The sequence below is a fragment of the Pteropus medius genome, unplaced genomic scaffold, assembly GCF_902729225.1.
Source record: "Pteropus medius unplaced genomic scaffold, Ma_sr-lr_union100, whole genome shotgun sequence".
NCBI classification, from domain to species: domain Eukaryota; kingdom Metazoa; phylum Chordata; class Mammalia; order Chiroptera; family Pteropodidae; genus Pteropus; species Pteropus medius.
The window spans coordinates 2,390,579-2,418,140 of record NW_024351730.1 but is presented as its reverse complement, the minus strand read 5'-3'; the positions used below and the strand labels follow the sequence as shown (position 1 = coordinate 2,418,140).

The window sequence follows — 27,562 nt, the reverse complement described above, 5'->3', positions numbered from 1 at the left end:
AGGAACAGAGTTTTGACCACCTACTTCTAGGACAGGTATGAAGTTTGATTGGCTTTTTGCCAACCAAATATAATTCCACCTTTTCTTGTAGAATTCCCGGTACTACCCAAACACAAAACTTAATATCATCTCCTGGGATTTGTGGTGATGCTGTGTTTAATTCGAAGTGAAATGAATGTCATTACTCCATCATGTTTCTGTTTACATCATATACAGTGGAAAGTGCTAAGGAGAATTCTTTTCCCTGTTTTATTCAACTGATATTTTGAATGTAATGTTTAAATAGCTTGTGCTCCACTGAAAATATGAAAGTAGATGAATTCAATATTAGGCTTGACTAGCTTGTCCAAAATTTAAGTCTGTTTAATTTAGTCCAAGAAAAGAATAGTACTTTAAATTTATGTAGTACTTTATGTTTGCAAAGCATTTTGATATATATGTGTGTATGTAAATGAGCCTCACAACAACTCAAAAAAAGAAGATAATAAGAATGCCACTCAAGTTCTCAAGGACAGGTAGTCTACATTTACTGTTTCCTGGGCACAAGGGTAATAGATCTCAAAAAATATTAGTAGCAATACTCAATTTTTAAACACTTATCGTAAATAGAGAGTCACTAACTTTATTACAATCCAGTTAATTTCAGAAAGAAGTAACTACCCTTAGGTTTACATTTTCCTAATCTTAAAACTACATTTCAATCAAGAGTATTACTAGCCAAGATTTCTGGTCAAGATGATGGAGCAGATAAACGTTGTGCTTGCCTCCTCTCACGACTGCATCAGAATTACAACTAAACTACAGAACAACCATCATTGAGAATCACCTGAAATCTAGCTGAACAGAAGTCCTACAACCAAAGACACAGAGAAGAAGCCACATCAAGACTGATAGAGGCAGTAGAGAGGCAAGTAAGGGTTGGTTCCACACCCACGTGTGGCAGTTAAATATCAAGAGGGATATCTTGGCTGCAGAGATTTTCCCTTCCAACCCCCCACTTCCAGTGGAGTGAGCGATCCCAGCCACACACCAGGTCCCCCAGCCCACGGTTCCAGTACCAGGAAGAGCAGTCCCCACAACTTCCAGCTATAAAAACCAGTGCAGACTGTGGCTGAGTGAGACAGAAGGCTGCGGGAGTTCCAGACATTCCTCTTAAAGGACCCCACACATGGATTTACTCACTGATGGACTTACTCACTCTGAGTTCCAGTGCTGGACCAGCAGCACGAAAGGCAATAAAGGAACATGTCTCAAATGAAAGTGCAGAACAAAGCTCCAGAAAAAGAACTAAACAAAATGGAGAGAAGCAATCTACCAGATGCAGAGTTCGAAACACTAATTAATTATAAGGATGCTCAATGATCTCAGTGAGAACTTCAGCAAAAATAGAAAACATCAAAGTCGAGATAGAAAACCAAAAAAGAACCAATCAGAAATGAAGAATACAATAACTGAAATAAATAATACATTAGAGGAAATCAATAATAGATTAGATGAAGCAGATACTCAAACAGGCGATTTGGAAAATAAGGTAGCAGAACGGCAAAAAGAAAAATCCAAAAATATGTGGACAGTTTAAGGGGCCTCTGGGTCAACATCAAGTATACCAACATTCTCATCATAAGGGTACCAGAAGGAAAAGGGAGAGAGCAAGGAATTGAAAACCTGTTTCAAGAAATAATGACAGAAAACTTTTCTATCCTGGTGAAAGAAATAGACATACGAGCCCAAGAAGCTCAGAGAATCCCAAACAAAAGGAACCTTAAAAGGCTCACACAAGACACATCATAATTAAAATGCCAAAAGTTAAAGACAAAGAGAAGATCTTAAAAGCAGCAAGAGAAAAGCAGTTAACTACAAGGGAGCTTTGCTAAGACTGTAAGCTGATTTCTCCACAGAAACTTTGCAGGTTAGAAGGAATTTGCCGGAAATATTCAAAGTGATGAAAAGGAAGATTACTCAGCAAAGCTATCATTTAGAATTGAAGGAGAGATCAAGAGCTTCTTAGACAAGAAAAAGCTAAAAAAGTTCATCACCACCAAAACAGTATTACAAGAAATGTTAGAGAGACTTCTTTAAGAAGAAGAAGGAGGAGGGAGAGAAGAAAGGGTAGGGGAGGAAAAGGAGGATCAAAAATGCGAATAATAAAATGGCAATAGCTATGTATCTATCAACAATTATTTTTTAAGTATAAATGAATTAAATCTTCCAATCAAAAGATAGAGTGGCTGAATGAATAAGAAAACAGGAGACTCATATGCTGCCTGCAAGAGATTCATTTCAGATCAAAAGACTCACACAGACTGAAAGTAAAGGGCTGGAAGAAGACATTTCATGAAAATGGAAAGAATAAACAAACAGCTGTGGTAGCAATACTTGTACCAGATAAAATAGACTTTAAAACAAAAGCTATAACAAGAGACAAAGAAGGACCCAATAATCCCACTTTTGGACATCTATCTGAAGAAACCCAAAACACTACTTCAAAGGGACATGTGCATCCATATGTTCACTGTAGCATTTATTTACAGTAGCCAAGATATGGAGGCCACCTGGGTGTCCATCAATGGATGAATAGATAAAGAAGAGATGGTAAATCTATACAATGGAATATTACTTAGCCTTAAATAAAGGAATGAAATCTTGCCATCTGCAAAACCATGGATAGACCTAGAGGGTATTGTGCTGAGTGGAATAAGTCAGAGAAAGACAAATGTCATATGACTTCACTGACATGTGGAATCTAAAGAACAAAATTAAAAAGAAACAAAGAACATTTACAAAACAGATACAGAAAACAGTTTGGTGGTTGTCAAATGGGTGGGTGTTGAGGCATAGTGAAAAAGGAAAAGCGATCAAGAAGTACAAATTGGTAGTTATAAAATAATCATGGGGATGGAAAGTATAGCATAAGGAATATAGTCAGTAATGTAATAACTGTGGTGTCAGGTGGGTACTAGATTTATCAGGATGAACACTTTGTAAGTTATATAAATGTCTAATTACTATGTTGTACACCTGAAACTAATATAATATTGTATACCAACTGTAATTGAAAAATAAAAATATAATTAAAAAACGACTGCCCTATTTTATACTAGTGACAATAAAGACTATTTTGGATACAAAAAAAAAGTATAGCCAAATACATACATACTTATATGCCTGTATATATAAAAAATTCATTTATGTGCCAATATTAATATCTGTGTATATATGACTGCTGTTATGAACCATTTAAAAGATTATTGTAATAACCCAGTTGAGAGATAATGGTGGCTTGGGCCAGGAGGGTGGCAGTGGTCAGATTCTGAATCTGTTTTGAAGGTCAGGCCAATAGGCTTTGCTGACTGGATATGAGGGGTGGAAGGAAGACTCAGGGAGGATTCCATCATGTTGGCCATGAGCATTGTCAGGATGTGCTTGTCCTCAACTCACAGGATCCTCGTAACATTTTACACATGAAAAAACTGAAACAGAGAAGTTAAGTGCCTCATCTGACATTTCACTAATACTAAGTGGCAGATAAGATTTTGACTGAGACATCTTGTCCTAGAGTCTGCTACCTTAAACACGATGCTATGCTACCATCTGATCATAGTTACTCAGAGGAATCCATGACATATAATCTGAAAATTAGAAGCCCGAAAGGACTATCACTTCTTGCAGGTATCACAAGGATATCTGTAAATGAGGAAATCTCTGTTTTCTGTTTTCCTAACAGCACTGCCTCTTGCACATTTCTTCTCTCTGTAGACATATTAGTGGTCTTGCTCTTCCTCAGTACATCGTCCACACCGAAGCCACAATGACATTCTCGAATATCCACTGCCAGTTCATTTCTTCACTCATTCACTGATATAACAGTATTGGGCTCCTAGTGCCCCATAAATAAGTGTTAAATAAATGATCGTCAAATTTTTTGGCTTGCTTTTTGTTTTGAATAAACAAATGAGAAACAGTGGGGTAGAGGTGACAGAGAGCCAGATTTCAGCTCAAATAGAACATCTTTCTACCATCTAGAGATCCACATGTAGCAATTTCCAGCAGCAGAACAGGATGCTGGTCTCATTTAAACCAACCATTTCTGTGCCGGTTAGCCACTATGATTCTTTGGCAGAGCCTCATTAGTCTATGCACCTCTGAGATTGCCTGCCAGTTCCTGAAATTCAGATGATCTGTTTGCTTCTTTTCACTGTGTTCTGCCCCAGAGAAACATCTTAAATGTCAAAAGGGCACAAACTATCATGTTCTAGTTAACAGGATCTCAGGGTGCAAATTAGACAACTTACAGGTACAGGTTTCATGTTTCTATATTCAGCTGGACACATATTCACACATAGATCTGGGTTTTATAGTCATTTCCAATTTACATTCTTGATTCGTCTTTGTGTCCCCCATCTGAAGGCAGAGTCATTTCTCTGACAGTGTTCAAAGAAAATCCTTGCTCTCTAAGAGGAGAAGGGAAAGGAACCCATATTTACTGTGCACCCCCCATGTTCTCCAGGTACTGTGTTTGATCCTAGGCATTCCTTGTTCTTTTTCAATCCATATCACAAACTTTTGTGGTAAGCAAAACAAATAACCCAGAGAATTCATCCCAGGTTATTTTATCCAAATCCCACTGGTTTTCTCTAACATCCTGAGAAACCAAATACTTTGCGGGGTTGGGAGAGGGGGGCGGCGTATTGCTAATCCTTACTCCCAGGTGGGAATTCTTTTTTCTTCTTGCAGCCATCTTCCTCCATCGTTATCCCTAATTTATCTGCTATTTCTCAGGATATCCAGGGCCTAAGTTAGCCACATATAAGTGTTCCTATCTCTTCTAAAAAGTGCCCAGACTTTTAATTCTCCTTTTTCAACACCCACCTAACTCCCTTAGCACATTTATAGAAATTCCATCTCACTTCATATCCTAGCCTTTTGTCTGTTATTAACCACAACGTTAGCATAATACCCATCTCATTGAAAAAAAATATACATGTAATTGAAAACCCAGCCATGCTACATCATCAGAGAATGTACAGTTGCCACTCAGATAATAATAGGGTCAGTTACTGTTACCACACTCTTCATGTCTTCATTCATTTAACACCATTATATATTTCACAGACGCAGAGGGGTTAAATAATTTTCTCACGGTCACACAGCTTGTAAGTATCTGAGCTGAGGTTAGAACCCAGCCAGAATCTGCCCCCATTAACCACCATCCACACTGTTCTCTGTTTCTTTTACACTTCTTCCATCTTTGCATTCTCCTCTAAGGCTTATCTCCCAGCCTTTTCAACGTTAAAGGTATAGAGGCCTTTTAGTGTCAGTGCCACCAAAGTACTTACTTTCATCTAGTTGTTAAACTAAGCAATCTGTTATCTGCTTATGTAATATGTAATGTTACATGTAATATGCAATATTTCCATCTGCAGCTGTACTCAGTTGCCATTACCACTGGTCAGGAGTTTTTTCACATGATCAGAAGTTTCTTTCTCCCTTACTCCAGCACATCCTGCATGCAGGAGTTACCAGAAACCCGTTCCCCAAGTATCTCACAGTTGAGTGCAGACTTCATTTCCTCCAGCCCCAGCAGCTTGCTCTCTGTTGGTGGGCAGGGTGTTCCCATTTGGGCAACATTCCTTCCTATAGTTTTGCACTTTGTTTCCATTACAGTGATTCTGCATCTCTACCCATAATAATGATTCAAATGGTAAGAATTAACAAGTATCCCAGTACCACAATTTATTGAAATATTTATCTATGAAAAAGGAATTCTGACATCGGGGTGGGGTAAGGGGAGTGTATTATACAAAGGTAGAAAATACAATAAATTATTTAGGAAAGGAAAACAAAGAGAAAACAGTGTGACAAGCTTGACTGTGACTTTAAATATGTCGCTGTCTTCCTCTCACAAATATGGTTGTGATTTAAGAGGACTTTTTTTTTTTCAGACCTGACTCGTATTTTTTCACACCAGTACAACAATTTATGGGGCAAGGTAGGCCCTGGGGAGAAGTGCTATGTTATATAAACATATGCTGGCCTGCTTTTCCGACTTGTCTAAATGATGTTACTGGATATTTCTTAAATTTCCAGAAGAAAATATTTTAGCCACTGTGATTACTACACCAGATTAAAAAATAAAAAGCCAGCTACAGCAAGGATCATTTCATATCACGATTAATACCAGAAGCTCAGTATCGGCAAAACTTTTAAATTTATCATGGCATTGCAGACACGCACAGCAAAGTCCTCCCAAAAGCACCATCTGGTTCTGCTCTCCCTGGCCTAAGGGATCTATAAAACTACTGAAGGAAATTGAAGTTAAGGAACGAGCATGTGTTTTACAGAATTTCAGATCTCTTGATTGAGGTTTGTAAAGTCTTTCTGAAAAACAGTAAAAATCTTTGTTGAACCCTTTGGTGTCACCCCTGTAGGAAAGGCATTAATAAACCACATTAGTGATATGGTTTTCCTAAATTGTGCTGTTACCCATTTTACCAACATAATAAATTACTATACATATGAGGAATTTCCTGGTTAAAATAGTCCTTATTCATCTCTCAGCTTTTAATTACCTAGATAGCATGTGATAATTTATTGGTCACAAGACCAGCCCTTGCAGACAGGGTGGGACACCGTTATGATATGATGGGGTTTCATCCAAGATTACTGTGTTTAGCCAAGGAGCCTGGAGGGAACAGCTATCCTAAACTCTGTCAGATGTTCTTCAATGAGCCAGTGGTTGTGAGCCCATCCAGTAAAATATAGTACCAGCGCTCATGCCCTGACAGTCCATGGGATAGACAGACCTTCACAGGTCTTTAGCCAGCTGGCCGCGTAGCCACTTCCAAGTCCATTATGTACAGATAAACCTACGTAGAAGCACTGAGAAAAAAAAAACTGGATATGACAAATGTAATGACAGATCAGGACACTTGCACACATTCTAAAGTTAGAGCTCTCTTTAGAGTCATTATGAGAGCTTGCATTGCTTTTTGTAGGCACAGCACCTTTTCCTACAATACAGAGCAAATGTGTACAGAGTATGCGATGTATACCAAGCTCTGCGTGAGGCACTGGAGAATGCCGAAATGAACAGAATTGGTCCTTGCCCTTAATGATCTTGTTGCTAATGATGGGGTGCTAATGTCATAGATGTCAGAGATGCCGTAGTATACCCGCAGTACCATAGCGGTGAACAAGGCACGGGAAGCTAAATGAAGCCTACTGTTAATGTAGCCAAGCTTTGACTATTCTGGAGTCGATTCATTCTTATATTCATTCATTCCATAAATACATTTTGAATGCTTAATCGGTGCTAGGTGCTGTGTCAAGGAAATGGATTAATTAGGCAGAATCTCCATTAGCATTCAAGTTGAGGGGACCAGGGAATGGGAAGGAGAAAATGGTCACTAAATCAGTTAACAAATGACTAAATGGTTATTGACTGAAGATAATTTCACAAAGTGATAAGTGATAGGAAAAAGACAGGGTGATATATTACAGGGACTATAATGGGTGCTCCAGGAAGGTCTATTTGAAGAAGAGACAACTAAGCTGAAACTCAGACAGTATGGAATGGATACCTGTTATGTGAAGAGCATTCCAGGTTTGAAGGAACAGTAGGGACCCCTACTCTGAAGCAAGAATGAGCCTGGCAAATTCAAAGAATAAAAAGACCAGTGTGGTTGGTACAGAGAGGGAATGAGCTCTATGAGATGGGCAGAGGGCAGATCATCCCTCAAACTCAGTATTCTAGTTTATGAGACCAGTACAGCTGTCTCGAGTTGTATGCCACAGATTCTATCAGAAATGCTCATGAAAGAAACCAGTGTCACTGTGTTATTTGCTTCAATAAAGCTCATAATTGGATGCAATTTTTGCATTCCATGATATAGTAAGATAAAGGGATTGTCAGTGAGTGGTCAAAAGCTGTTCTAAGTTATTTTATGGCATTTTTTAATTGTTTAAAAAGAAAAATAACTACATTAAACAAGATAGAAATTTATTTCTCTCTCGTGTGAAAGAATTTCAGTCCAGGACTGGTGTGGCAGCTGCACAGTCATCAAAGACCAGGTTTATGCACTGCCAGCCTTAGTGTACATCCTCATACTCCAAAATGGCTGCTTGAGCTCTAATCCTCTACCAATATTCCAGCCATCAAGGAAGAGAAGAACTCTTTCTCTTTGAGGCTCTTTCCTAGATATTGCCTACTACATTTCTGCTTAGATTTCATTAGCCAGATGTTAGTCACATGGCCACACCTAGCTGCAACAAGAGAGCCAGAGGAATATAGTCTCTGAGCTAGAGGACAAGATGTCCTGCCAAAAATCAAGTGATTACATCTAAGAAGGGGAGAGGAGATAGATTAGGAGGCAACTAGACTTCTCTCATGAAAGTCAATAATTTTCTACATAAGCTGTATGTCAGCTTTCATATGTCTATAATTAAGTGCTTTTTGAAGTTTTGAGATTTTAAAAAGCATTTTCTGAAAGAGATGGTAATTATGCGACAGGATAGAGATGGTAGTTAATGCTACGGTGGTAATGATTTTGCAATATATACATATATCAAATCACATTGTATACCTTAACCTTACATGATATCATATGTCAGTTATACCTCAATAAAGCTAGAAAATAAATTTTAAAAGGAAAAATCTACAATCTGAAATATGTCATTGTATTTTACAGATTGAATTACTAATCGTCAAAAAGCAATCATGCTTCATGAGGTGGTTTTTAAGATCAGCTACAGAGCCATCACAAAATTACAAAAACTCATAAGAATGATAAAACAAGTAAACATACTGAACTTGAGATAACATACTCTATCATCTACAACTTATTTAGTATCATAACATTTTAAAATCATATTTCTCATAATAAAAAGTATTTTGTTACTAATTCTTATTTTTCTGGTACTTTTTTCTAAATAGTACAGTAAAGAAGATTATAATATAAAACAAACAAAAACAAATTCTGTTCTTAATTAACTTTACTACTCTTGGAACTATATCCCCAGAAAATAAAATTTCAAAGCCACACATTTCCTAGTGCTCTTGATTCTTTTTTAGAATGACTATTTTCTTTTGCATGTTCACTTCTCAGTATATATAGACTATTTTTATGTTTGTTTGTTTGTTTTAAGTTAACTTCTGATTGCTCCAGGTCCTAACTAGCCCTTCCTCCTTTTCCTCTGAACATCTTTTTTAATCATTTGTTTCTCATTACTTACTTCCCAGAGGGTGGAGATTCAAAGATCTTTTCTTGCATCATGCGACTAGATTGAATATTGGTTCGGAGTCCCAAGGGTAATCACCCCTCTTTCAGTCCCTCACTACCACCCAGAAATATCTAAGGGAAAAAAGCATATAAATGCTGTGAACTGTATCTAATTTGCATATATTCTACGAGTTTTGTTTGTTTGTTTTCGGATAATTCAAGCCAAGGGTTTTATTTTTCTCTAAATAATCAAGAGCTTCTGGGAATAATTGCAAACATATTGGGGTTTATCTGAAACAGTCTTCTCTTTCGATATTTTCTGGGTATGCTGCCCTGTCTATTTTTATGGAGAAAATAATAATTCAGCCTGTGTAAGAGCCCAGTTCAGCTCAATTCAACCGAGATTTATGGAGTGCCTGTGTTTCAGGACCTATAGTGGGTGTCAGTGGATCAAAAGTTGAAAAAAGAATTGAAACTAGAACTGAAAAGTTAAGCAAAGACCAGGGAGCTTGAGTGTCACAGAGTAGACCAACAGATCAACAGATAATTAGAATGTAAGATGCTAATATTAGGACCAGGATGCACAGGGGCTAGTAGAGGAGAGGACACTCCATCCCCAGGCTTTGGTTCGGGTAGTTTGGAAAGGTTTCTTGGTACTGCTGTTCCCTGAGCTGTTCAGGGAGGCAAATGTGAGAAAGGCTTTCCAAGTAGCCAATAGCCCAAGCAGAGGCAAGTTAGAGTTGCTAAGATAAGGAATGGTCGAAACTAGAACTGAAAAGTTAAGCAAAGACCAGGTCACAGAAAGTTACCCAAATGTCATTAACATCATTATTTGAAGCCTTGGCAAATGACTTTTCATTATGGAATACACAGTATTCCAGAAAGTACCGGAAGCCATAGAATAAAGATTTGGATCAGAGGACTTGACAAATGCTAATGGTAAACTAGTTACAAGACCTTCCTTTTCTTCTGCTCATTCTACATCCCTTCTTCCCAGCCTACCCCCCCACCAAAAAATTATGTTACTTCCAATTATACTGTCCCCGGATTCACCAAAATATTTCTTTTGATTCAAATGGCAGGGAGAGAAAAGTACTTTAACATACTTAAGCTTTTAATACGTGTTACTCAGCTTTTTTAACAGAAAAAAAACAACCGACGTTGGAAAAAGGATGGTTAGGAAGCTGAATCATCCTTTTCTCCTGTGTCACTAAATCATATAAATACCTAGTTATAACCACAGCCAGGATAATTCCATGTCGAAACACAGGAAAACCAGTCAAACTGTAACTGCCACATCTCAGAAACATAGTCCCAAAGCAGTGGTGGTTTGATTTTTAATCCCTCCAAACACTAGGTTGTATGAACTTACCTATTCAGTAATTATTTACTGAACACCTGCTTGGTGGTTAAGCACTTGGGTTGTGATTATTTATCAGGATATAGTTCTTCCTCTTACAGAAATTAAAGTATAACAGGAAGACAAAGGTACAACTAGAAAATGGGTGATAGGTGCCACCAAAATGAAAGCCCTACTAAAGCACAACAGAATCTGGTGATAAATGAGTTGTGGAACAAAGAGACAATTTAAGAAGAGAGCCCAGTTTCTGTCTTAGTCACTGCGTTGGCGCTGACGCCATTACCTGGATAGATTGCACAAAGGAAGAGCAGGTCTGGGGGGAAAGACTGTGTGTGTTCAGTTTGGATGTATCTAGTTTGAAGCTCCTGTGCCATGGTCAAGTTCACAGCTGGATAGTCTGTGTTAGATGTACAGTCAAGAGATCTAAGCCACAGGGAAAAGAGGTGACTGATCCCCTATAGATAACAGAAGTCACCAACCTTGCTAGGAGCGTTTATGTGATAACAGAAGGCTCCTGAGAGGATGGCAGGATATATTACCATTCCCCTTTATTTTAGAATGCTTTCCAGTCAGTTTTCTAATAATTACATTCTGTGAAATACATCTTTAACAGCTTGGGTAATATTCTCTTAATGGATATACATTTACTTAACCAGACACATAGTGTCTTGTTAGTTTTCACTAATGTTTTACTATTTAAAAGAACCCACAATGAATATTTGCATTCCCCAAAATTAGGTCCATGGGATAATAGTAAGCAATGTGTGGGAAAAGTGTTCAAAGGTTGATAAATACATTTGGAAACCTTGGTTTAAAAAACTATTCAGTATAGAGTTCTTCACTGTGATTTCTCAAAGCCTTAAATATTCTGCTCTGTGCTGTGACTCTCCAAGAGGGTGTGGCTGTGGTTTGTTTATACCGTTACTAAACACTGCACCATGGCACACTTTGGAGGGGGAGGGCTTTCAAGCCTAACAACCATAGTATACTAGTATCACAGGATACTAACCTACATGCAAAAGATGTCCCAAAATTCAACACATAGTTCCGGAGATTAAATTATCAGATTAGCAGGAATGAGCGTTGTGTCCTTGATGCCAAATACCTTTCCCAAAGGCAAGTACACTGATGATGGGAATATAAATTGTTACAAAGACCTGTGTCACCATACCCCTCTTCAACTTATAGTGAGTTGTTTAAATCTGATCTAATTTTGTCAAGTTTCTATGACTACAGAAAGTTCATCACTTTTCCATGTTATTGATTACTTGCTGCTGCTTTCGTGAATACCTTTTCAAGTCTTTATCTTAGCTATTCCTATGAAGATAAATGGTCTATTTTTATAATCACTTATCATAGTAGAATTTCATCTGTTTATGGTAGTCATTATTCCAGTTTTTTGTTTTTCATTTACTTTTTAGTTATGTTCTTTTTGAACATGTGGAGCTTCTACATCTTTATGAGTCAGTTCTCTAAGCAGTGGTCCCCAACCTTGTTGGTACCAGGGACCAGTGCTCCTGTGAGAATCTAATGCCTGATGATTTGAGGTGGAGCTGAGGTGGTGATGCTAGAGTGCTGAGGAGCGGCTGGAAATACAGATGAAGTTTTGCTCACTGGCCCACCGCTCACCTCTTGCTGTGCAGCCCGGTTCCTAACAGTCCACTAACTGGTACCCGTCTGCGGCCCAGGTGTTGGGGACCCCTGCTCTAAAGCATTTCTTTTTGTAGTTTTTTCACTTTTTAAGCTAAGAAAGTTCTTATATAAAGCTTTATCTAAACACTTTAATAATCACTTGTTTTCCTGTTGTTATTCACATTAACTCTTAACACCTCTGGAATTTATCTTGCTGCCCTCTACCCCCTCAAAAAAACTAAGTCTTACAGCACTGTTTTCTGAATAATTTTCCATTCTCTAGTTAGTATACTATGCCCATGAAGTCTTTAATAATTTTTATGAAAAAAATTTATCTACATTTCCTAAATTAGCAAATTGAATTTATTAGGAACTTATTAGTGGTCAGTTACTTTGGCCAGTTTCAGTCTTAAAACAGGCATATTTTGTGGTATTAATGCGATGAAATCATGACATTTATAAACTGACTTATACTTAATTTAATATTGTGATAAAAATTTCCTTCCTCGAACCTCATGAAAGAGATCACTAGGGAAAACAAAAGACTAGCATGTTTAAAGAAATTTGAAAATTAAAATGAAGAAAGTTGGTTATTAATCAGCGTTATTAATAAAAGCAGCCACTTTACAAACATCAGGTTTAATTCTTAAGATCCACTTTACACCTGAGAAGGCAGAGACTGAGAGTTGCTCCACCCCCTCACCCCCCTAACCCCCCCACCAACCCCGCATCTGGGAGCTGGGAGGGGCAGAGCCAGAACTGCCTTCGGGGCTGTTTATCACAGTCCACAGATACAGTCTTGGGGTCCCCCAAAGGGCTTTCTTGTTGAGACAGCATCCATTCTCTATCCAAGAATAAGAGTCATCATCTCTATCCAAGAATAAGAGTCATCATGCAGCTCTCTGACATTTATAGTGTAAAAGGAGGGGTAGAATTAAGAACCATAGTTTGTAGGCAGGGAGCATATTGAAATTCTCTCTCCTACAAGATGGAACTTGGGGACCCTGAAGGTGAAAAAGTAAGTGTTCCCCTCTGGTGTGGGATCGTAGGTTCTAAGGGATCACCTCATGGTGGGTCAGAAGGTAAGCCCCTCTTATCCGGTCAAGCCCCTTCACTTGGTTAAATGCGTGTGAGCTCTTATTTTCTCAAATGTTCTTTCTCTGTAACTTTTGCAGAACATTTCCTCATTTCTCTGCCACATCTTGCGTTTTCAGGCAGCGTTGGTTCATTTTTGAAGCCGCGTGGTCCAATGTTGAGCCAGCGTCGCTCTGCAGAGACAAGTGGCTGTTTGTTCGCTGCGCAGGGCCTGTGCCCTCCAGGGTACCGGCTTTGCAGCTCCCTCGGCTGATCCTTTCTCCAGTCCCCGCCGGAGCCACTTTTGTGGCAGATTCCATTTGGTCTCACAGGGCCTCGAGGAGGGGCGGTGGGGGCCACTTGGCAAGGCCCACCAATCTCCCACATTAGGAGCAATTTGCAAAGTGCTGTTGGAGGAAGCTTGAGCCCAGCCCCCCAACGGGCTGCTCCTGTTCCCCCCATTGTCTGCGGGGATCGGGAGCCTTTCTCCAGCTGACCTGCCCTGGAGTGGAGAGATGTGAAAAGTTAGAGACAAAAATGGTTTCTACAGAGAGAGTGGGGGGCTTTCTTATACAGAAAAGAAGGAAATACCTCTGTGGGATTTTATTTCCCCCCACCCTCTTCATCCAAAAAATACAAAGAGACTCTGTCTTTAATGCGAATGTCGGCTTTAAATCTTTTAGGTTTGGATTAACTCTGCAAAAGAAAAAAAAATCTGACAGGCTTTCAGATATGACGCAGAAAAACTTTTTTCCCCTCAATTCATGTTGTTCATTTGTAAAGCCAAAGGCGAGTAGACTGAATAGTGGGCGCCAGTTGTCCCCCCACCACCCACCCCAACTCAGTTAACATCACAATGGTCAGAATTAGCAGCCTCAAGTCTCCACCACCACTTTTCCTTTTCCACCAGCGGACATTTAATACAAGGTGGCAAAGACAAGAATAAATATTTCTTCTCTTGCCGCCTAAAGTAGGTTAAAATTAAGCCAAGTAAACAAGATATTTTCAGTTGCATGACTTAGAATCTTGAATCTTAACTCCCCCTGCCCAAGGAAAAAGAAATGTGGATTTTTACAGTTGTTACTAAAAAGCTTCCTTCACTCTAAACAAAACCCACTGACTTGATAGACATTTCCTATTACATAGTTACTGTTGGTTTTCACTATTGAGGATGTCAGCAAACATGTCGAAGATCATGTTTTGCTTATAAAATAAAGTGACTTTTATGTGACTATTTTTCATGTTGGTGTCTGTGAGTGCTATTTCATGGAATCCACGTGGCCACATTTATATTCTGAAATTTTTTGTAATAGCATGTTTTTATTTTAACTGTGTTCAGAGCTATTTGATCCTATAAAGGGGAAAAACTTATCATTCTTGAACCAACAGTCTGTATGAGTAAGCCTGTGTTCATGTAGAAAAAATTCAAACAATTTCTGGTCTTAATAGAGAGTCAAATGAATAGATAATTTGAAATATAATTTAAAAGTAGGAATCTTTCTGTTTCTTAAGCATTGTTTGATTAGGACTGCTTGTGTGTAATTGTGAAAAAGCCTGTAAGAATTAAATGGTAGGTCATTTTTAATTACTGAACTATATACCTGGTTTAAAAAAAATTCTATGTGATTTTTTCATAGAGTGTAAATGTGCATGCATTAGTTGGCTACTTTTTAATGAGGTTACATAACCATACATTTACTGAAAATTTACTCTTGATAAACAAATAGACTTGAAGTGAAACAAAATATTTTTATTTTATTGTATGACATATTACTTTTAAGCTCTATGTAATCTAATTACATGACAAAGGAATTTTTATTGTAATTACAAATAACTAATAGAATTTATTAATTTTTTAATTATAGAATCATTTTCTTTGCAACCCAAAAGACTCTGATATAGCAGTTTGGGATTTGATACAAAAGAATGATTAAAATTATTTTTGCTACATTTTTATTTGGGCTTTACATATTAGATATTTGGTTTGACTTTAGCAATAATAGGATGTAGCAATACAAGTTATGCCAGTCTTTGAACAAAATTAAGATTATTCCAGGTAATAGCAATTGAAAATAAAATTATTTCATAGATAGCTTAATTTGATTATACTATATTCATGATTCATTGGGATCATTTTTTAATATGTTGTATTTTATAAAAGTAAAGTTAATTTTTATTTGGTAAAAATGTAAATTTAGTTTCTAACTAGAATTTATTTTACATGTTATAAGAGAATTTAATCCAGAATATATTTGAATTTGCTGAAAAAGATTGATTTGATATTCTAAGTTATAAATGAAGATCAAAGATATTTTAAGTTGTAAAAGAAGGTGAAAGCTTGTTACTCCATGTATTGACCACAATAATATAAATCTCACATAAAAATATGAAAATATTTGGCAAATATAAAACTTTGCTATATTAGCCACTTGAAAGGGAAAAATTAGATGTACTAAATACATATTTTAACACATTTGGCTTTTAATTTCAAATATTTCACAAGTTTAAATTTAGAGTTATTACATACCCTCTTGCAAAATGAGAGTCTCAAAATTATTTTACTTAAAATAATATAGAAACTAAACAAGAATGATGTGTTTCTTGGTTTTTAAAGTAACATTGTTTCTAATGGTTTACTCAGGCAGCCATGTTGTTTAGTTCCGGAGTCTTTTGGACTGGCCTGTTATTTATCCCTGTGGCATCTTTGCTTCTTGATGTGGCATACAAGGTGTAAGTATAATACTCGATTATGTATCTTAATCCTCATATTCTCTACTTGTAACATCGACTCAAGAATGTAGTCTGCAGAATAGAAATTAGTGATATTCATTGATTCTATATAAGTAAATGAAGAAAGGAGTGATTGAAGAGCTAGAAAACTAAAATTAGTTTAAAAGACCGAATGAGAAGTAAAACAGGTTGGTTTTAGTTAATACTAGAGAATACGTTTCTTAGAAATCAGCCTTAAAAACCCATCCAAGGTAGAAGAAAAAATTCTATTATCTCCAAATACACATATATATTTTCTTTATTAGTAAATAATAGTTGTGAAATGAAGTTTTTGCTTGCCTGATTCTAAACATATATAAAATACAGACTGGAAGAAACTAAAACTTTAGTAATTTTTCTCAAGGATTATAAGTTTTAAAATGTTATCTCTTCCCACAAAAAGTGATATCATTAAAGTTAATTATATGATGCTTATTTAATAACTGAGAGTTTTAATGTTATAAACCTAAACCATTTAAGTCTGTTATTTCTATAAATATATTAATGCTCAAAATTATTGTAATTTTTTATATTCTATTGAAAAACTGTTGCTTGTACTCTGGTTACTGTTGTACTTAACAGCATGGTAATAAGCCAGTTTTGTGAAGTCTTAAGTCTTCACACGAATATTTCCATGCAAATCTTTTTTTTTTTTTTTAAGTATCAAAAGGACTGCTTTTAAAACATTAGTAGATGAAGTTCAAGAGCTGGAGGCAAAATCTCAAGACCCAGGAGCAGTCGTGCTTGGAAAAAGGTAAAATACACTGAACACATTCTTTTCCAAGTGAACTTTAAATTTTTCTTTTACCAGTGTTTGGAAATAAGTGGTAAAAGTCATGTTTATCAGTTAGCAAAGAGCTAGCAGTGTCATTGACAGATTTTGGAATCAGAGAGATGTGAATTCAAGTCAAATCTGTCATTCACTAAGCTGTGTGTGACCTTAACCAAGTTGCTTAATGCTACTGAGCCTCAATTTTTTCATCTATAAAATAGGGGTGATAGTGTCCACCTCGTGGCTAGTTGTAAGAATTGAATAAAATACTGTCAATAAAGCAGATAGTTTGGAGTCTGATGCTTAATGAGCATTAAATAAATGGTAGTTACAAATATCGTGCTATTAAACTAAAAGGGAAATAAAAGACTTTTAGCTTGAAACAGTATCCATAATAAAATAGCACGTTATGAAAATCAGAGCTTGACGTAGGGCAAAGCACCCTACAATTGCGTACATGGTTCAGTACGCTATTAGGAACTTCCCTGGGCGTGTATCATATAGCAAGTGAGTTGTCTCCCATGTCCTTTCCTCACCACTGCCACCCAAAAAAGCAAGGTTGGAAAGCTAATAAAATTTACTGAATTCACAAAGCATTATAAAAAAGAAATTAAAATTATTTGAAAGCAGTCTATAATAAAAACACAATTATGAATATAATACCAGGTATTTATTTTTCTCTCCCTCGTCACACTAAAATGAGCTAAAGTTTTGTCTAAACCACAGGAAACGTTTTGCCCTGGTATATGTTACCTTTGTCATGATTCACTGTTGTTAATCTGTTTGACATGATGGAGTAAGTGTCACATGGGGAATTCAAGACAAGACCCTGGCTTGCAGCCCTCACTTGCTTTCATGAGGCCTTGGGATCATATCACACACTATTCTGTGCCTCTCAAAATAGTAGCGCTGGCATTTGTTGAGCACTTACTGAATGCTGTGTGCTACAGTTAACACTTCCTGTGTACTATCTCCTTGAAATCCAATAACAACCCTATACAAATCCATCATCTGCATGTTTTTCCAGATGAGGAAACTGGATCTTAGACTCTAAGTTATCAGTCAGAGTGACAGATCTGGGCCTTGAGCATGTCAGTTGATTCTCAAGCCCCTGCTCCTAACCATTCTGCCTCCTTGTGCTGCCTTTCCTTTTCAAGAATGTGATAAAGCAGCAAAAACAGCCAACCACTGACTTTCAAGTCCTTGACCTCTCTAAATCAGTGTCCCTGAATATATTGATAGGAATAATAATACCTACTTCTAGGTTATAAGTATTCTCCTCCTCCCTCCACCTTCCCCTCCATCTCTGTCCCTTTATCTAAAAATCTACACCCGTTCCATCGCCTGACATAAGTAATCCCTCAGTAAATATCTCCTCTCACTCTCGCTGTGAAAAGGATGTGGTTAGAGTTCCAGTTCATGAAATTGTGATTGAAACCATTTTTTAACAATTATTAGAGAAAGGCCACTGAATACTGTTACTACTCTCAGGTATAAATTTATTATATTTATATGTTAATAAAACTTACATTAAGCCCTTCCAAGTGATATTTAGTTTTCGTGGTTTGTAGTATATCAGTGACTTTGACAATTCATAAATCAGACTGAGGATTCAATATGATAACCTCTAGACCCTAAAGAGTCAATGAGTCTATGATGTCAGCCTTTTCCATTAAATAAAATAAGTTAGAGAGCCTAAAAGGAAAAAAGTGAATTCTGCCGTAAGTGGCCACCACCTTCTCCATAGAAAATGCATCTGATATGCTTCCTGCTGCTGCGCAGCTTATTTGCCTAACATAGCTATTCAGCTTTTCTCCATGACTATGGAATAGTTAGCTATTAGCTGAATGCCACAGACAGAAACCCCTGGTACAACTCATAGCCCATGTTGCTGTTGCTGCCTTTTGGTGCTCAGAAGAATGGTTATGGTCAGCCTGACCACAGTGTCTTCCTACTGGACGATAGCTAGAGGAAGGGGAAGAAAAAGGACCTGTGAAAGGAGAAAAACAGCAACTAGTTGGAAAAGTCTTCATACTAAACTAATTGCATTCTAAGGCAATTGAGGAATTATCAGGCTGATTTTACTGCCAGGATTATTTTAGGAATCTTGGAGAATGAGATCAATGTCAAATTTCAAAAAGTTAGTTAATTTACATTTTCAAAGAGGGAAAAATTGTGATTTCTATGATTTTAGCAATATCAGACTTCCTTTAGTTCTAAAACACTGTGTTATTTTATGTCTCCCAGTCTTTGCACAGGCTGTTCTCTTGTCTAGAAGCTGATACCCTCTAACAGACTGGGCAGTCTGATTCCTAGCTTTCGAAACCCAGTTCAAATGCAATTACCTCAAGTTTTCACAAAATTAATTTCTAACCCACTATCTCTATAATTTGTTTATTCTACTGTTTTTACATTTATTGTATTATAATGTATCTGTTTGTTTCCCCTGCTAGATTGAGCTCCTTGAAGGAAAAGCCTCTGTCTTAGTCTTAACTGCTACCCAACACCTAGCCTACCACCCGGAGCATAGTAGCACCAGATAAATATGTGTTGAATGGATGAATGAATGGTCAAGAGAATGAACTGAGGAATGAGTGAGTGAGTGAGTGAGTGAAAGGGTAGGTGAAAGGATAGTGGAGTAGTGGGTGGTAAATAGACGGTTGACCTGTGGGTAGTTAACTCAAAATAGTATATGTAAAAACATAGAATTATATAGATTACATTTCTCAAATTAGTAATGTCCAAAGTAATGGTGGTTTATTTTTTTTGTCAAAGAATGATTCAGTTCTTAAGGAAGAATTTGAGAGCTGATCATCCCTAAATTTTGTTTAAACTTCTCTAAGCAGTGCTGTGAAGTCAAGCTACACATAAAATGAAACTGTCAGAGAAACTATAACTTGTAGTACTGTTAGTATTTACAATAATTTATTTCTCATCTTTACTCATTTTCAAAAATTAACACATCTTAGTTAAAATAGTCTTTTTTAGAAGAAATAGGATGCCACTTACCATCTTATCCAGCAAATTATGTATAGTCCAATTATACATTGAAAATTGGGAGGGAAAGGTGTATTTCATCATCTAAGTATACTGCTTTTGAGCCATGGGTTATAGTAGAAATTGATTGAAGCCTAAGATATTTGGAGAATAAATCCAAAGCTTGTTCCTGATCACTGTGTAGCCATGGCTTATTATTTTTGGTTAAGAAAATAACATATGAGCTGTGAGACCCTATTCTTTGCCATAACTTTTATGTGGACATGCTCCAACTCCACAGAGAGGAAGCATCTACAATTCCAAACTTCAAAAAACTTCGAAAATCAATTTTTTCTATAGGTTTATGGCAAATATTTGCTGAAAAAAACTCAGCCATTTTTTCTATAAATATTAGGACATTAACAGTGTTTGTTCTGTCTATAATGTAAATATTTATATGTTTTATAGCAGAAATGTTAATTTTGGGGAGCCTCTCAGATCCCACTTGGGAGTTTTATATCTATAAGTAGTGCGTAAAATCTCATTTTCTTAAACAAAACAAAAAATTTTTAAATGTAAATTCAGAAACCCAAAGGATTAAAATAAGGGATGTGGACACTGGCTTCATTAGAGACAGGCAACGGTATCCAGTTTTGGATATCTTTGGTGTTCATGTGAAGCAGTGCATCTTATAGACAGGCAAATATAATAATGAGATTCATAACTTTTTATATCTAACTGTAACATTAACCAGCATATCATCCACAGTCATTACTAAACAGTCCTAGGATCTTCAGGTCAGTTCTCATTAATTTGCCCATCACCTTTGTTTGACCCATGGCCTTAGCTTTAAAGAAGAGAGTAGGGAAGTATAGATGTCAGATAATTCGGTAATGTGGATGGCGAAGGCAGTCTCTCACAGCATTTCTCTATATTATTAATGAAAAGCAATTTTAACATTGCCCCAGAACTAATGGAAAAGAAACTATATTTACCAGTTTTCACCCTGGATTTTATATTTTAAATTTCTTGGTGGAGGTTTAGGATAGAAGGACACAGCAAATGTTTTTCCTCAGCCTATTGTCCTCACTGTAATGATTCTATCCCACACTTATAAAGAAAAAAGTGACAGAACAATGAAATATTCTCTCCTCCAGAGCAGAGATTAGGCCTGTTATAGTCATTGTTTATCTCCCCACCACCACCACCTAGTACAGGACAGCTGTCTCACGCTACACACTAAAACACTTACGAATGAAGGGTTATTCACTTTCTGGAGATCCAGTTTAACGAGTCAACCAAAATAGCTTCACAACCCAGTATGAAAGCAAATGCAGGTTTGCCACTCTTAAAAGATCCCTGAAGGTACCTTATGACAGCATGATCCAGGACTGTAAGTGGGTTTTTACCTTTACTTTTTTTAATGTTTATAAATGAAATATTATTTTAAAACATGGTATCTTTCCACCCCACGCCCACCAGATATCTAAGTTGCAAAACTAGTGGGCTTGGAAATAAGGCAACACTATTTAAGTGGTAGTCATTGTATTACTGCATTAGCAAATTCAGAATTTGCATAGCTTGGTATATAAGTGAATGACCATACAAGACTGAGTAAAACTAAGTGTTGTGAAGATGTGGTTTCAGTGAGACGTTTTTCTTTCTCACCCTATATTAACCTATTCAACAAAAACTTAACTTATAACATATCTATTATTAGATAACCTGTTACATGGTCATCCTCTAGTCATCTGTAGTCATTTCTATCTTATACACCAGAGACTTCCCAGCACCCCATCCTGCAAGACTCTGCTAACAAAGTCAGACTACCTGCTGCTAACACTGCCGGCTTTTTTAAAGCAGTCACATATTTTAGTGTCTGTCGGGGTCCTGGGGTCTATAATGTTAGATCATTTTAAGAGTAGAGTAAGAAAAGTGACTAGAAATGGCCCCTTCTCCTTCCCCATATCTGTTTATTTCACTGGCAAAAACAAGTTTTACAAATATTTGTAAAACCACTGGAGTTTTAGATTGATTAGTTTTGTTGCCTTAATGTAGCTAATTCCTAATGACAAAAAGTATGTCTAATAAGTACCAGTTAACATTCCAAGACTTTAAAAAATATGTGTAGAAGATTACTACAAATGTCAACATTTCTAAATATTTTACTTCAGCGAAAGCCTAAATGTTTGTGTAATTACAAGTTCATTTTGCAGAAGATCCTTTTTTTTTTTGCATATGATAAAAATTGTTCCATTTCAGGGTCTCAAAATAATTGGCAAAATACTAAACATAACTTACAGCAATTTAACTAAAGTTTTTACAGTGAGGAAAATATGAGATGGAAAATTTTCAGCTGAGTCAGTTCCAGTGATTAAAACAAAATTGTATAAACATTTGTCACAATGCATATAGATTACTTATTAGCTCTTCACGCTTATTATGTTCTTTGATATCAAAGTTTATAAATCAGCCTTTGGAGAAATAACATGATTGGAAGGATTGATGAAGTTCAGAATTATCACTCAAATTCATATATTCGACAAAGATTTGAGTTCCTACTGTGTGAGACATGGTTCTACATGCAGCGGGAAAAAACAGATGCATTATATCTTGCAGTGTCCTTTTAGAAGTTTCATAATTAATTACATGGATTTGTTTCTGTGGAAAAGATCATTCTAAACATTCATTGAAAAATATTTTTCCTTGTCATTCTACCTAGTATAATTAGTTTCTGAAAATAGTTTATTTTAAAATGAAATAAAGGAACATATTTCATATCAAAGTGGCAATGGAAATTTTCTAATTAAGAAAGAAATTTCTTCTTTGTGTAATTTTTAGGATTTCTTTACATAACTAAAAAACATTGTACACCAAAATATGTGTGGAGTAGGAAAAGATATAGTAATTAATTTTTTAATTCTAAAAATGCCATGCTTAGAATATATATAGTAAGTCAACCAAGATTTTAAAAGCTAATAAACTACTAGAAGATTTTTTTATTAATTGCATTGTGCAGGTTCTGTATCTCCATTTAACTTAAATATAACTAGGGCATAGGGAAATCTTTTGACTGGATTATTGAGGACAAAATGGTCTTCTATCTAAACTTTTGAAATCTCATTAGCTGAGAAAATGAGGGTGAAAAAGAAATCACTAGACTACAGATTTCTCAAGCAATCTTTTGTTTAAGCCTGACTCTTTCTGGTGGCCCTGTGGGCACACTGGGATCTCTGCGAGTTGATAATTCATTTCACACGTTTGCACCTGCTCTGCAGCCTCACAGAGAGGGCACAACTGCTCAAGAACGTCTTTAAGAAGAATCACGTAAATTTGTACCGGTCTGAATCGTTGCAACAAAACTTGCTCCGTAAGTATCTGAGTTATTTTTTAAAAAATTCTGCCATTACTTCACAGAATTCATGAGAGCAGTATTTTGACTTTAGGGATATTTAACTTTTAAATTAGCAGCTAAAATAAGTTTTAATATTTTGCAATATGTTATGTAATAACAAATGTTTAGAGAATCTTTTGACCACAGTGGTCTCACTTTTAGCAGAAGGGATAGAGCATTTTAAAATCTTGCTGCTTTCACTTAAAGAAAAATAATATTTCCACATACCCTTTGCTTCCTTAAATCTTAAAAAAAAACTAGTAAAATAAATCTTAACTCTTAAAAGCTCCCTCTATAATGTTATCTTTTCTCCTTGAATAACTTTGCAAGAGCTTTTTCAGCTTTCATACAGCACAATGAAACATATTTTCCCCTTCAAAAATATTTATGAACATTTAGAGTTGTAGGAAATTACTAGGTATCATGCATGCCCTCTTAACATTTCAAGGATCCAAAAAAGAATATGATATATAAAGCTCTGTAGTAAATGTGTTTGTGTTAGTAATATATCTTTTGTTTCATGTTGTTTCCACATAAAATTTATTTTCATTTGTATATATTCATGTTTAATGTTTTTGCTCTTTATACTTCAAGAGGCCTTTTCTAAAGATACGATCCCTTTGGGGGCCATTTCTTACCCCCACGTCCTCTCCAGCCACATTGGGGCTTTAGTGAGTTTATTTGTAGATGCCCAAAGCCAAGCAGAATGTTGTTGGAGGGAAGAAGACCACTTTTCCACCATTTACAATTACATATGCTTATCTCCTTCCTTTTGTTCTTCCTTCCCTCTCATTCTCCTCATCTAGAGGGAGATCTGGTAGTCGGGAAGGAAAAATTGGATGAATCAGACTTGAGATGCTGAATTGAGAATTGAGGGGCATTGACAGTGTCTGTTCATTCATCTAGGGAACAGAACTATAGAATCTAAGCCAGTATCCCACTCTTAATTTTGCAGTTGAGTCTGTATCTTTTCTGGGCATTAATAATTAGTGTTTTCATGCTTTTAAAGATGGGACAGATGCATTCATTCTCCAAGTTATAAAATGAGCACTCAGAACTCAGAATAACAGACATTTCCAGTGACTTAAAGATGATCATTTCTATTTTATCTTTGACTTACAGATGGGTATGCTTTCTCTCAAGATGAAAATGGAATCGTCTCACAGTCGGAAGTGATTAGAGCGTATGATACCACAAAGCAGAGACCTGATGAATGGTGATAGGGAGGGGCTGCCAGGCAGGCTCTGCCGTGTCTCTAAGGAGAGCTGCCCGGTCTTCACCAGAATCTGCTGACCAATTCCAGCATGGTCCAAGGAGGGGAAAGGTGGATCTGAGCTCACTGAGAATTGATTGACATTCAGATTCATGTATATTATAGACATAAGCACTGTGCAACTCTACTGTAATACCATCTCTTTCAGATTTTTTTAAGTATTTGCTAAGTCTTTGTAAACAGAAATTGAAAATGACCTTGTGTCTTGCCAGAGTGCTTTCTTAAACTGAGAATAGGTCAGTATTCTTAAGCTGTTACTCTGGGGCTGTACCTATCAATTTCTTGGGTATACCACAAGGCAACCAACCATTAAAAAACTCTAAAATGGTAGTAAGTTAAAGGGACTCGATATTGAGATTTAGATTTCAGAATATGCTGGGAAAAAAAAAACAGCATTCTTTAGCAAATAACTCACCCTACTGAGCAAAATTTCTAAAGACAATAAATGTTTGTGTCAAAAATTGTCCCGATAAATGTTTGCCAAAGAAGTTTAATAAATGTATTTTTCATATAGTAGTCATTTGCCCAGAAGTTTAAGAGAACGTTTACCGCCAGTTCTACTGTAAGATCTGCATGCTCGACTTTTCAAATGTAAGAGTGATTTGCAAAAATGAGTATTTCAAGGCATTTGCTACTAAAATTGTGATGTTGCACCTTTGGCCTTACAGATGCTTCTTTCTTTGTCTTGTTTATTTTTTAAAGTTAGAGGGTGCAGGTGGTAATGTGACTCTGTCATTACAGTACTGATTTTTAAAACTGTATTTATGTCTCAGTCATTTCTAATGAAGTTTCATCATCATTTGTTTTTTTCAAAAAATCTGACTTCTGCTGTAGATTGATTAATGTCATTTTGTCTTAAAATTTTCTCTCATGATAAATATGCTTACATATTCGTGTAGAATTTCTAATGCTTCTGTCGAGATGTTTGAAATATCATGTCAGATAAATGCATGAGCTCTTGTACTGTGTTTTGGTTCTCCCTGTTAATTCCTGCTAGAGATGCCTGCTCTCTTATGTAGCACCCCCCGCCCTCCCATGGTAGCTGATCGCCCTATAGTTAAGACTGAGAATTACTTCACAGTTCACTTGTCAAGCAGCTCCCAAAATTAGTCACATGCTGCTAATTGGCACAAATAAGTAGTACATTTTCCCCATTTTAAAAACACCTATTTTACTCAAAAAAAGTTTTATAACTTTACAGTCAAAGAACACTTTTCAACGTGAGTAGGTTTCGTTAACATGCTTTAAAATGTACGGTCAGTTTAATTAATTTTAGCATTTTCAAGACATCTGGAAATGCCTGTTTTCCCACCAACAGTAAATGGTGAAGGGGCTGTTTAAAAACCACAACCAGTTTTCTACACTATTTTTAAAAGAATGCTTTCATCTAGAAAAAAATTTAAAGGAATTCTAGTTTTCAGATACATTTCAGAGACTGAAGCAATCTTTTTGCCTTTTATTCAAAAGCCTGTTTGCCTTTAAGTGGATTTACCAGCAAAATAGGTAGAACTTCCTCTTTAAAAAAAAGGTCAACTAAAACTAAGAGAAGTGATTTTGTTAATCACTCCTCAAGTTTAATAATTTCACATTCTCTTCACTCTTTTTCTCAATTCAGATTTAAAATTAGGCTATATATCATTTCCTTCTGTGTATTTTTAGCTATTTGGTTACAAGCATGCCTCCCACATTTTCTACAAATAAGAGAGGGTATAACACGCACATAATTCTAACCTAAAAGGGGCAAGGAGTTGACATACTTCACTTCCCAAACCTTTCCCACTTGGGGTTCAGATTAAGAGAATCATGAATCAAAACATCTAGCAAGACCACATGTCTAGAATTGTCTTCAAAATTCTGAAGTCACAGATTTTAACTGTCTACAGAATAGATATGCAGAGTGACTTTTCTGGGCCTCCCAGCAGTGATGGTTGAGGTCAAACCACAAAAATCGAAAAATAAGAATGATATACATCCCTCCAGAGAAAACCTATTAACAGTTACAGAGAACAGCTGCTATTATTTGCCCTTACCTTACCAGTGGCATTCTCCAAAATTTTAATATCAAAATATGATGAATTTAATTTTATCTTGACACATGGATTATTTCTGTGGGGCTCTCCAACAGGAATATAATACTCATGGTTGATAATACATAGGATCATGGTCTGAAATATGACTATGCTTTTCTGTCCCATGACCCTATATTTGAACTATCAATATTAAGTCAATTTCTTTGCTTTTGGGGGTGAGAAGGGGGTGTTAGCAGCAGGGAGTGACCTCTTTGGCAAAACTTAAAATACAACATTGTAATTGTAGTGGCTTTATAGTGTTAAATCAGAGAAAACCCTCTGATTTTTAAACTTTCCTTAGGAGGAAAAATGTAACACAGTTTTACCAGGATTAAAATAAACAATTGAAGTGACTTTTAACATGTATTTTCTGAAATAAAGGACATATGCTCTTCAATTAAAAAGTCCCTTGTAGGGACTCTGGCAAATGCTAACATCATTGCTTTACAGTGTTTACAGTTCAGAAAATACAGCAGAAAATCCTCATTCATTTCTCATGGAAAAGCTGGGAGTTGCTTCTTTAATGATAAATAGTACACAGTGATATTGAGCATGAACTTTCTAAATGTTTTATATATATATATGTGTGTGTGTGTGTGTGTGTGTGTGTGTATATATATATATATATATGTGTGTGTGTATATATATATATAAAAATATATTGGTGTCTCACACCCAGAAAGATGCTATATGGTAGAAATTATTAGCAGGAAAATGATGTTTCTCAGGAATGTAGTAAATTTAAAATGATCTATGTGCTGCCCACCCTCCCACACCCCACTCTGTGTCTGATGTGAGCCTGCTTCAGCAGTGTTATAAAGTTCATGAAAAACTTTTTCTAATCAAGTTAGCTGAATATGTATTCAGCTCAATAATATTAGCCATGTACATGAATTGTATGGTCATTAAATGGAATCAATGATTCCTCTTAATTTCCAGCGGAAAAAATGAATTCAAGAAATCAACATTTATTCTGATCATTACATTTTATATTTTAATTTTGCAATTCGGCATTCTAAATATCT

At 36.2% G+C, this 27,562-nt stretch overlaps 1 protein-coding gene across 7 annotated transcripts in view; it reads left to right on the top strand.

Moving 5' to 3' along the window:
• ATP8A1 (ATPase phospholipid transporting 8A1) overlaps positions 1 to 26,890 on the top strand; it is a 216,589-nt gene extending 189,699 nt beyond the window's left edge. For all 7 annotated transcript variants that reach the window (XM_039845110.1, XM_039845109.1, XM_039845108.1 and 4 more), the window contains 4 exons: positions 15,926 to 16,014; positions 16,715 to 16,807; positions 23,080 to 23,171; positions 24,318 to 26,890. In XM_039845110.1, the coding sequence (XP_039701044.1) occupies positions 15,926 to 16,014; positions 16,715 to 16,807; positions 23,080 to 23,171; positions 24,318 to 24,415 (372 nt within the window). In that variant the 3' untranslated portion in view covers positions 24,416 to 26,890. The remainder of the gene's footprint in view (positions 1 to 15,925; positions 16,015 to 16,714; positions 16,808 to 23,079; positions 23,172 to 24,317) is intronic.
• The last annotated feature ends 672 nt before the right edge of the window (positions 26,891 to 27,562 follow it).